Source organism: Chaetodon trifascialis, chromosome 5, assembly GCF_039877785.1.
Source record: "Chaetodon trifascialis isolate fChaTrf1 chromosome 5, fChaTrf1.hap1, whole genome shotgun sequence".
Lineage (NCBI taxonomy): Eukaryota > Metazoa > Chordata > Actinopteri > Chaetodontiformes > Chaetodontidae > Chaetodon > Chaetodon trifascialis.
This window is the reverse complement of record NC_092060.1, coordinates 14349907-14360327: the sequence shown is the minus strand read 5'-3', so window position 1 is coordinate 14360327 and position 10421 is coordinate 14349907. Positions and strand designations below refer to the sequence as shown.

General features: G+C 41.5%; 2 protein-coding genes across 4 annotated transcripts; both read left to right on the top strand.

Annotated features, from left to right (window-relative positions):
* Positions 1-957: 957 nt before the first annotated feature.
* On the top strand, positions 958-7340 carry rlim (ring finger protein, LIM domain interacting). Of its 3 annotated transcripts, XM_070962530.1 has the most exons (5): positions 961-1089; positions 2304-2527; positions 3070-3158; positions 3579-3683; positions 3788-7340. In XM_070962530.1, exons 3-5 carry the CDS (start codon positions 3146-3148, stop codon positions 5443-5445), a joined length of 1776 nt encoding a protein of 591 aa, XP_070818631.1. In that variant the 5' UTR covers positions 961-1089; positions 2304-2527; positions 3070-3145; the 3' UTR covers positions 5446-7340. The 3 variants fall into 3 exon arrangements, with proteins under 3 accessions (XP_070818630.1, XP_070818631.1, XP_070818632.1); XM_070962529.1 differs by lacking the exon at positions 3070-3158 and having other exon boundaries at positions 958-1089; XM_070962531.1 differs by lacking the exon at positions 961-1089 and having other exon boundaries at positions 2414-2527; positions 3075-3158.
* A 476-nt stretch (positions 7341-7816) lies between these two features.
* glod5 (glyoxalase domain containing 5) lies at positions 7817-9766 on the top strand. Its single transcript, XM_070962532.1, has 4 exons — positions 7817-8077; positions 8511-8666; positions 8927-9082; positions 9265-9766. Exons 1-4 carry the CDS (start codon positions 8021-8023, stop codon positions 9406-9408), a joined length of 513 nt encoding a protein of 170 aa, XP_070818633.1. The 5' UTR covers positions 7817-8020; the 3' UTR covers positions 9409-9766.
* The last annotated feature ends 655 nt before the right edge of the window (positions 9767-10421 follow it).

Here is a 10421-nt window from a genome sequence, read left to right as displayed (position 1 = left end):
CATTTTAAGATAATCTCATAGCCTTTTGTCAAAAAAATGTGGTGTTATGGTTAATGTATCTTCCACATACTGTATTTTGCAATCTTTTTTTCTTTTTTGATGTGCCATGATATAAATTCCTCTTCCTCTGACACTGATGTCAGAGCAGTTTTAAATGTAGATGTCTCTACATGATGACAACGCCAGAACGGCCTATTCATCAGTGGAACTTGACAATGTCAGTTCTCACTGCTGGCTGAAAGGGATGTGGCATTGACTACTGAGTGTGAGTGAGTTTATGTATTGCACAGATATGTGGGCTTCATACAACACTTCCTTGAGCAATACATCCTGGACAGTATACAATATATATGCTGCAGCTAAATAAGGCATTAAAGATGCAGAAAATGCTAAACAGGATTGTAGCTGTTTAAACACTGGACCGCAAATGGTCAAAATGGGAGTATTACAATGATAATGACTCAATAATTTAGCAACTATTAAATAGATTAATGCTTTAATTTATGATGTGACAGGCCATTGGATGATGTTGGAAAAGCCTGAATGCCATGCATGATTCTGAACATAAGACAGGTGGTTTTATTAAAAGCCTTTAAATAATGTTCTAATAATGGCCATTTAAACACACTGGTGGGCGTGCAGATCTTTGTCCTATACCCTGCATTCTGCAGAAGGTAAGAATATTTGCATTTACAGCCGCATCGTGACGCTACAGCTGAAGAGTGCCACACTATGCAAAATAAACACCGTTTTTCGAATGCTTCTCTCGGAATCTCGGGACCTTTTACTGCCCTGATAATGGTCTTTCAGGCAGCCACAGTTCCGACTCACCCCTCCCCGTTCGCTGCGGTTAGCGCACACAACACAACCGCTTGGAGTATTGCAGTGCCTACATGTACCTGAAAGGCCTAACTGAGGGAAATTTCTGAACTTTTTTTTCTCAGTTTCCGGAAGATCATTGTAGCCTTCCTAAAAGAAAGAAAATGGAATCCTGAAATCGCACTTAGCTAAACAGTCAGGCGTTTTTCAAAGAAAATTACAAGAATAACTGGATTGTACGATTACATTGCTCCTGTCATCATTGAACAGGTAATGTAACATGGATTTTGTGACAGGCTGTATATTCCTTCTGACCACCTTTATTTTCGTTAGCTAGGTTAGCTAATTTTAGCTTGTTTGCTCTGGTTAGGTAGTTGGTTGTGAACGTCACTGGTTGACGTCGTTTGCTTAGCTGGCTTGGCGTGATGCTAACAGTATCGTCAATGTATTCTCACCGAAAGTCGTGTTTTTTATGTATGTTCAGCAAAACAGATAAATATCCAGTTCACAGCATCTTTCCCAACAACACCGACTTTTATGCTAAATAGGTATTTGCATCGAGATAAACAAATTGATGACACCTACCACGAAGTTACTGGCTAAGTTAGCGTTAGCTAGTGTGAGAAATCCATTTGTAGTGTATGTTGTTAGCCACTCGGCTAGTTGACATGGAAGCTAACTAAGTCCAGCGTAGTGAAAGCCTAAAATCACTGGGGTTGTTTGGCCACCTGATAATCTTGTTTTGACCCTGCGATACAAATGGTACCATACTGACCCTATCGTCAATTGTGTATCAGCCTTATACATTACTACGAACACACTGAGTTATCCTTTATAGCCAGTAGTAGTTGTAATTGTTAGTGTTAGCAACCATGTACAATGCTAATAGCTAACCTAGCTAGCTAACATACGCTTGGCTAGATGATGCCATTTTGTTTTTATCTCGACTTTGACCATACTGCTTTCCCATCGGTCTTAAACACACAAACCATCAAATTATTCACATGATTTGTAGCGATTTAACAGCCACATTTCCACTATGTTCAATAAAAGTACGCTTTAAACTACGTTAAGAAAATCCCATCGACTACTCGGTGTTGCGATTAAATGAGCATGTCAGTTTGCTTTGTAACCAGTGTTGGTACACCGTGCTAACATTAGCTACTAGCACGATGTACTGCTCAGATATTGAGTGTATGTTGTTGTGATGTTGTATTTTGAACCGTGTTCTCCCTTTATGACGGTTTCCCCGGTTGACTGTTATATACTGATTCGGCAGTTACATGCATCATAGCCAGCAGAGCTGAAATACTCAAAGATGTCAAATATAACATTTACACGTCCATTGGTAGTGAATCCTTGTTGCATAATGTATTCTAAGTCTGAGTAGTTTCAATACCTTTACTCTTAAATGGACTCAGAGGCAACCAGCAGGGCTTATTCGTCTGTTTGTGATATTCATATCATCTTTATACTTTTGCCAGCAACTGGATCTTGCTGAAGATTGGAGAACATCCCTTGACCTCCCTCCCTTCTGAATCAATGGAGGGGTCTGACAGTGTAGAGAATGGCAGTGACCAGCCGGAGTCACAACGCAGAAGGCAGCAGGACCGTCTGGGCAGGGAGGAGGCCTTCTATCAATTTGTCAACAATCTCAGTGATGAAGACTATCGTCTAATGAGAGACAACAATCTTTTGGGCACCCCAGGTAGTAAACTTTCAGTCTAATTACACCAGTCTTGTGACAGTAATCGTTTACTCTGGAAACACACGACATTTGTATAATTTAAGATAATCAAGAGATTAGTTTTATTTAAACGATGTAGGTTATTTTATTGGCTCAACTTCTCTCTGCTTAGTCTGAGCTGTGCTGAATTCCATTCCTCCCTTTCAAAGTTTCAAATTGTTGGCTTACCAAAAGGTTAAAAAAATATCCTCAAAGGTACTGTTAATCAAATTTTTTGTAACAGTGCCCAGCCCTACAAAGAAGTGGGTAAAGACAGTTTACAGGCTTGCCTTTGCAAACTTTGTCATAATATAATTGATGATATCAACATTTTTATCTTTTTATGGCCTTTGTTAAATTCTTTATGCTTCTCCATCTTTACACATATCCTACTTGCCCAATAGAATTAGAAGTCACAATAAAAGTTAAGCTCAGGTAGCTACACCTAGTTTTGGATATGTCACTACACTGGATATGCAACAGCCTAAGGACTACTGAAGACGCCCAATCCGTTTCTGTCCCAGGACAGTGGGAGGAGGAATGTAAGTTTGGAGCGTCCTTTAGCGGAGCACCCAGCAAGGAGAGGGCATTGAATGGACAATGGCATGCCCTGGTAAGTCTGGAGGTTTTCAGTAAAGTCATGTTGCTCTATGGGTCAATGCAGTACACACATTAACACCAGTTCTTTTCTTTTTTTGACATATGTACAGCATTTCTGCAGTGTAGTCCAGGATTTTTTTTTTACATTTTCACTTTAGTTCTCTTTCTGCCAGATATGTAGCTGTTACACTGTGTCCCTCTGCCGACTTCTCTTCTTTCTATGCATTAAATCGTCCTTGTTGTAGGGAGTTAAGCGTTCAACTCCTCCAAGCCACTTGAAATGTCTTCCTCCCAGCTTACATTGATGATCAGACTAGAGAAGAGGAAGTGAACTAAACACTTTATAATTTGCAAGAAAAGAATTTGTGGATTGGCAAAAATAAATTTTTCTTTTTATTAACAGACAGTTTTTGTTTTGTAATGTCTCTTTCAGGAGAGGTGACAGAGGATGAGCTGTTTAGTAGGCTTCAACAAATCAAAGATGGTCCAGAACAACAGAATAACACTGTCAGTACTGAAAGTGGAGAAGAACCAGGTGGTAAGTTTGCCTTTTCTTCTTCTTTTTTTTTTTGTTTTTGCACTCTGTGATTTATTATCAGATTCAGATATGATGTGTCACTTGTCAACTCTGCTGATTTTCAGAACAACCGGAAAGCTCTGAGGACCCTGCCAGTGGGGATAGTCTCCTGGACTGGCTGAACACAGTGAGGCGCACAGGCAACACAACCAGAACTGGTCATCGTGGAAACCAGTCATGGCGAGCTGTGAGCCAGACCAACCCAAACAGTGGAGATTTTCGCTTCAGCCTGGAAATCAGTGTAAACCGCAACCTGGCTGAACAGCAGGCAGCAGCAGAGGGGGAGCAGGAGGGTACAGAGGAGGCTCCAGAGAGTCAAGAAGTGGTGGCAAATGCTGAACCACAGGTCCCTATGGAGACAGAAGTGGTGGAAGAACCAGTTGTAGAAGAGTTGGCTGTCATAGTGGAACCAGAACCTGAACTAGAAGAGGCTGTTTCACAAGAAATTTTAGGAGAACCTCCCAGCTCACCTGCTCCCCTGCCAGTACAACCCCCACTTTCTCCATCTCCACGCAGAGGACAAAGGAGGGCTCGCAGCCGCAGTCCAGAACAACGCAGGACTCGGGCCCGTACAGCCAGAAGCCGCTCCCCTCTCAACTTGGATCAGCTGGATGGTCTCCCTAATCCACGTCATGCTCACAGCTCTCCAGGTTCCAACTCTGTCACCAATGCAGCCCCTGTGCCTCAAGTGGAGGGCAGTTCTCGGACTCGACAACATGTTCTTTCCAGGCAAAGCACTGCTGACAGTGATGCTCAGCCATCTTTGGCTGGCGCAGAATTGGTCCCAGAGGTCCAAAATGTCGCATCTCAGGAAGGAGACGCTGCTGGGGGGGAAGGGGGTGCAGCAGGGCGCCGCCCCCCTACTATTATGCTTGATCTCCAGGTGCGTCGCGTACGCCCAGGCGAATATCGCCAAAGAGACAGCATTGCTAGTCGTACCCGCTCACGCTCCCAGAACTCAAACAACACATTTCTTTATGAGAGTGAACGTGGTGGATTTCGTAGGACTTTCTCACGCTCTGAGCGTGCTGGTGTGAGGACCTATGTCAGCACGATTCGCATCCCTATCCGTAGAATCTCTGATGCAGGTTTGGGAGAGGCAACCTCAATGGCTCTCCAGTCTATGATTCGGCAGATTATGACTGGTTTTGGTGAACTTGGCTACCTCATGGATTCAGACTCTGATTCTTCAGATTCAAATCGTGGAGCCAACACATCTGTGGATCTGGCTGAAGCCCTCAACAACTCAGATAGTACTCCTGCTGCTGCTCCTGCTGCTGATGTTGATGAACCACCTGTAGCAGCAGCACTCAGGACAAGGACAGCTGAGACTGATGTGGAAGAGGGCCTTGCCACTGGTCCACCAGTCTCTGGCGGCAGGGCTCGACCTAGACCACCTATTAGCCTAGAGGAACCCAGTTCATTGCCCTTCCTGCGGCTTGCCCACTTCTTCCTCCTAAATGATGATGACGAGGACCAGCCCCAAGGGCTGACCAAAGAGCAGATTGATAACCTTTCCATGCGCAACTTTGGTGAGAGTGATGCCTTGAAGACTTGCAGTGTCTGCATAACAGAGTATGCAGAAGGTAATAAGCTGCGTAAGCTGCCCTGTTCTCATGAGTACCACGTGCACTGCATTGATCGCTGGCTGTCTGAAAACTCAACTTGTCCCATCTGCCGCAGGGCTGTCTTGGTATCGGCCAACCGAGAGAGTGTGGTGTAGTTCATAAAAAGACTGCAGGCCTTTTGTCTCAACCTAAGTAATCTGATATCCCAAGTCCATAAGAGGCTTTGAGGAAATGTGTCTCTACTGTTCACTCTTCATACCATTTGTGAGTTTGATCATAATGTAGTTACAGATTTGATTCAGGGTGCCTCATACGGTGACACTGGGACACTTTAGTTTCTACTAAAACATTTATTATTGCAGTCCAAAGTTCGGTTCAAGCAGTGCATGCTGTTTGAATCAAGCTGTAGTGACCAAGCAGTTTGTTGCATTGCATCAAGCCATGCTCACAACAGACCTGTTTCTCATAAAGAATCCCCTGGTTTTTAATGCTGCACAGCTGCAGGTAGTTCAGGCACATATTCTCTTTTGTATTAGCTCCTAAATGGCGCCTTATATAGCAGAAGTTGGGTATTGGGACAGTTCTTAGTTACACCAGTTCAAAGTATTAGCTGTAAATAAGCTTGTAAAAAATTTTTGAATCATATTCCTTATCAGTGAATCGGTTTTGGATTGTAAATTATCTCTTATGAAGATTAGGGTGGTGGTGGCTGCAGTTACTCTCTCTGAGCATCCCTCAGTAGGTTGTATTGGTTTACACAGCTGAATTATTTCAAGATTGTGATGTCCAAAGGATATAGGACATTAAGGTTTGCCATTAATAGTGTGATTTGTACTCTCTTTTTTTTGTTCACCTGAAAGAAACAAACTACTATTCTGGAGTAGCATATACCATGTTTTTAAAAAATCTGATGTTGTGCAGATATATGAGAAAGATAAATCCAACTAGGTAACTTTTGCAAAGTGTGAGCTTATTTTGGAATCACAAAGCATCTTCATTGAATTGATCATTAAAAATTGAGTAGTATGCGCACCAGAAATTAGCGATGTCTCAATATTGGCAGTATATATTGGGTTGATATCAAGTACTTGGCATGTGAATTTTCCCATTTAAAAATACTATACTAACAGGCATGAGATGTCAAAAAAATGAATATGGTTTCTTTTGCTTTCTCCCGCCACATGTAAAATTTTATTTACTTTTTAATGTACAGCAATGATTTCACACTCATTTGTCCTGTCATCCATTAGCTATTGGTCTGATTCTTTGTTTCAACATACCTACTGGATTGTCTTTAATTATCAACTGATGAATTATGTTCTCTAAGAAGGTATCAAATGGAGTCAAATGACCAGAAATTGACCTAAATTTAAATGTAGATTTGCCATATACCGATCTGTCTACCAGTAGGTCCACCTCAGTGTATAAGTGACAACTTAATTTATTAATCGAAAGGTTTGGGTGTCAGACATTTACCAAGTCTGAAAAATTCACATCATCTTCCTGTCTTGGCAAGGCTCCAGTAGAAAGACATGATGCTCACCCACCGTACCCTCCTGCCTCGAGCAGATGCTCCATATCAGTGTGCAATACATGCTAAAGTGAAAGTAGAGAAAAACAAACATGATATAAATGTATGCTGTTGTTGAAAACTGTTGTTAATGGCTAAAATCTTAAATGAAGACTTACTCAAATGTATTGAAGTTCATTTTATTTTGTTTAGAGGTTCTGTAGGTTTCGTAGCACTGTTGATGAACAGGAACACTGGCTAAAGGAAGAAAAGGGCATCACTGTCAATGCCATCCTGTCATGTTTCGTGTTTCACTGTTTGATGTCTTTGCCACAATTATTACTTCCCTTTGAGGGACATAAAAGTTTGAATGCAAGACATTGTCATTGTTAAATACCATAAACATGTAAAGGAAATGTATGTTCCCTTTTAGGCCATGCTTTAGTTTTGGCCTTGTTCTGTGACCCACCCAGTGCAGTATGTTAACTGGGTGTTAAATGAAACTAACCGCTGAATTAAACAAGTTGTTATGCTTCTGTACAGGCACTGTTGGGTAGTTTTATTCTGCATCCAGGCACACACAGTATTTGTTATTATGTATACCTTTATATATTAAACAGTATAAATATACTGTTATTTCCATGTTTGCTTTGATCTGATGGTTCATTGGTATTTTTCTCCACCAGTTCATATTTGGACTTGTATTACATGATTTACAGATTACGTTTTTGAGCAACGTTATGAGCATTAAACATCAGAGCCATTGTGCCTTATGTCACATTATACAAATTATGTGTCTGATGCATTTGGCCTCTGACACTTTGTTATTACTGGCACCCCTGCTGGTAGGATTTGTGAAAATCCCCATTCATGTCCAACTGAGGCTAAAAAGAAGAGCTAGAATACCATGTATTGACGAGGTCTTAAACAAAAATAGGCAATAGTTATGTTCATCCTACAGTTATTGAACCGTGAAGCATAGTGCAGTCTTGATTTGAATACAACCAACGACGTTCAGTTTGTTTAATGTTGACGTCAGAGCACCGGACACAGACATCACTGATGTGTGGTGGCTGTAGACAAAGGTTCCACTTTAGTCTACGGTTTACTCTTTTGTCCCCTTTTAGCGTTATTCGGTGCTATCGCCAATGCAGTGATGAAGGTAACACAGTCCACAGAAGTGGAAAAACAGGAAGTACCTGAGTCAGGCAACGACAAGGATGGCGCTCCGGACTGTAGGAAGCCGCTTGTGGCACTTTCAGAATTCCCGTTTGAAGGTAAGTTAAAGTTAGCTACGTTATTATCTGCTAACTTGGCTAACCGCGAACGATATATTCATCTACTCTGGCGGGTCTCGCTTTGTTGGGGCTAAAGTTGGTCAATGTAACGCCAGTCTAGACTTACCAATACAGGAATCGTAAGTATGTCAGCTAAACGAGCGATATGAAAGTAGGTTCATGTGGCATAACGCTACCGAATTTACATGAGAGAATTCAGGGTGATATCAAGCTAACACTTAGCTAGGCTAACGCTAAATCAACGTTTTTGTTTATCGGCATAACTGCACGAGAATTCCACCTTTCACCAGGACGCAGTAGACTGTGACCACACAGCGGCGCTGTTACGGTCAATTCTGTTTGCAATACACGAAGTATTTGTTATTTGTAGTTTTTTTTTTATGTCTTGTATTGTGTGTATTGCTTCTCGTAGACTGTCTCCATCCAAACACTCGGAGTATTCAGATTCAAAAGAACCTGTCCAGTTGAAGTGAGTCATTTGGATCATTTGGTTCTAACAGTGAAGAGTGTGCCAGACACCGTCCACTTCTATACCTCAGTCCTGGGCATGCAGGTCGTCACTTTCAAGGTATACAAGGTGCTTTGTTCATTAAACATAGTAGTAGTATGATAGAAGTAATAGACATATGAAGTATTTTTAATTAAGTATTTAGCAATGTCACTAATATTTTCATTATACGTGCTGAATTTACACGGAAACAGGAAAAGTGAAGTACTCTTGTACTTTGGTCTGAGAAACCATCCACTAGATGGCAGGCTTTGATTACATGTCTCCACTCAGTTATGACAATACTCAACACCCACTCTCGCCTTGTCTTCACTTTCAAGGGAAACCGTAAGGCTCTGGGATTTGGGCAGCAGAAGATTAACCTTCACCAGATGGGTCAGGAGTTTGAACCCAAAGCCAAGCGTCCAACCTCAGGCTCTGCAGATTTGTGCCTCATCACCAAAACCCCTCTGGCTACAGTAGCTGAACACCTGAAGGTCTTTCACCCATATCCTGCAGATTGTCTTCAGTAACTAATGTTACTAATGTCAATCTTAATCCTATAAAAAGATTACTCTTTTAAAACCACTTGACCTCTCGTTGGTCATATGTTGTTACCATTTGGGGATTAAGGTGCCAGTGAAATAATCAGTGTCAGTTTCTGTTGTCTCCTTTGTAGGTCTGTGGAGTTGACGTAGAGGAGGGTCCAGTGGAGAGGACTGGAGCTGTGGGGACAATCACCTCTCTTTACTTCAGGGATCCAGACCACAATCTCATCGAAGTGTCAAACTATAACCAGTCAACATCCGAGGGATCTTCTTGAGTCTTCTTTGTCCTTTTTTGTGCATGTAAATATATCCAATCATTGCACTAGCTCTGTCTGTTGGGCCCACTTTGCACAATTAGAGTTTCAGCTATGAACTCTCAAGACCAAAATTGCTGTAATTCAAACAACACATGCACTATTTTCAGACTAGAGTGGATAACATCAGTTGGCTGTGCAAAGACACTGTTCCTGTGTAGTTCTGCTGACCAGCTGTTGCTATTTTAATGATGCGTAAAAAGGGCTGTGGAGTTGACAAAATGGGTACTTTGGGAGATTTGTTTTACTTTTTGAAGAGAAACTGAACATGCGTAAGAACTGTTGCTTTATCAGCATAAAATAAAAGGTTCTTCTATGTACTAAAGGCTCTGTTATTTCTGCTTTTGGACCCAAGGTAAACGTCACATACTGAATATCTATCCAATTATCTATAGACATGAGAGAATGAATAAATAGATAGAAAGGTTGAAAGGAGGAGTTTGCATGCATTAGTGTGAAATAAAATAGAGTTTCCAGGAAAAGAGGACCTTTTGCACATCAGTTATAAGTCACTGTATGAGCGCAACATGGTGGCTGAGTTGTATTTTTGTAAATATGTAAATTTTGGCCTCTGTGCTCTACAGTATTTAATGTTTTTAAAACTGCCTGCAGTTGCGACACTATGCTTTATCACTGCAGCCACAAAACAAATGACTCAATATTCCCATCTTCACTTCACAACTCCGGATGTTCATTAATTTTCTTGAAATAAGACACACAAAAGAGAGATATGTTTCACGGTCCTCTGTGATTTGTCATTGTTAATGATCTGTGCTTACATTATGTCAGCGTGACATGTGTGACAGCGTGACAAGTGACACGCCTGATGACCTGCATTGACCTGCACTCTACGCATGACTCTACCCACCCACTGTTTGTGAGAGGATTAGATAAGACAGTCTGGTGAGTTCACAGTACAGGAAAGAACACTATTTCTCCATTTCCTTTCTGTAAATGCTAGGTCTTACCGGCAC

Coding starts and splice junctions, on each gene's coding strand:
- rlim (XM_070962529.1), top strand. CDS start 2,362: ATGGAGGGGTCTGACAGTGTAGAGAATGGCAGTGACCAGCCGGAGTCA. Junction 2,528..3,578: donor CAATCTTTTGGGCACCCCAG/GTAGTAAACTTT, acceptor TGTCTCTTTCAG/GAGAGGTGACAGAGGATGAG. Junction 3,684..3,787: donor AAGTGGAGAAGAACCAGGTG/GTAAGTTTGCCT, acceptor GCTGATTTTCAG/AACAACCGGAAAGCTCTGAG.
- glod5 (XM_070962532.1), top strand. CDS start 8,021: ATGGCGCTCCGGACTGTAGGAAGCCGCTTGTGGCACTTTCAGAATTCC. Junction 8,667..8,926: donor TGCAGGTCGTCACTTTCAAG/GTATACAAGGTG, acceptor TTCACTTTCAAG/GGAAACCGTAAGGCTCTGGG. Junction 9,083..9,264: donor CAGTAGCTGAACACCTGAAG/GTCTTTCACCCA, acceptor TCTCCTTTGTAG/GTCTGTGGAGTTGACGTAGA.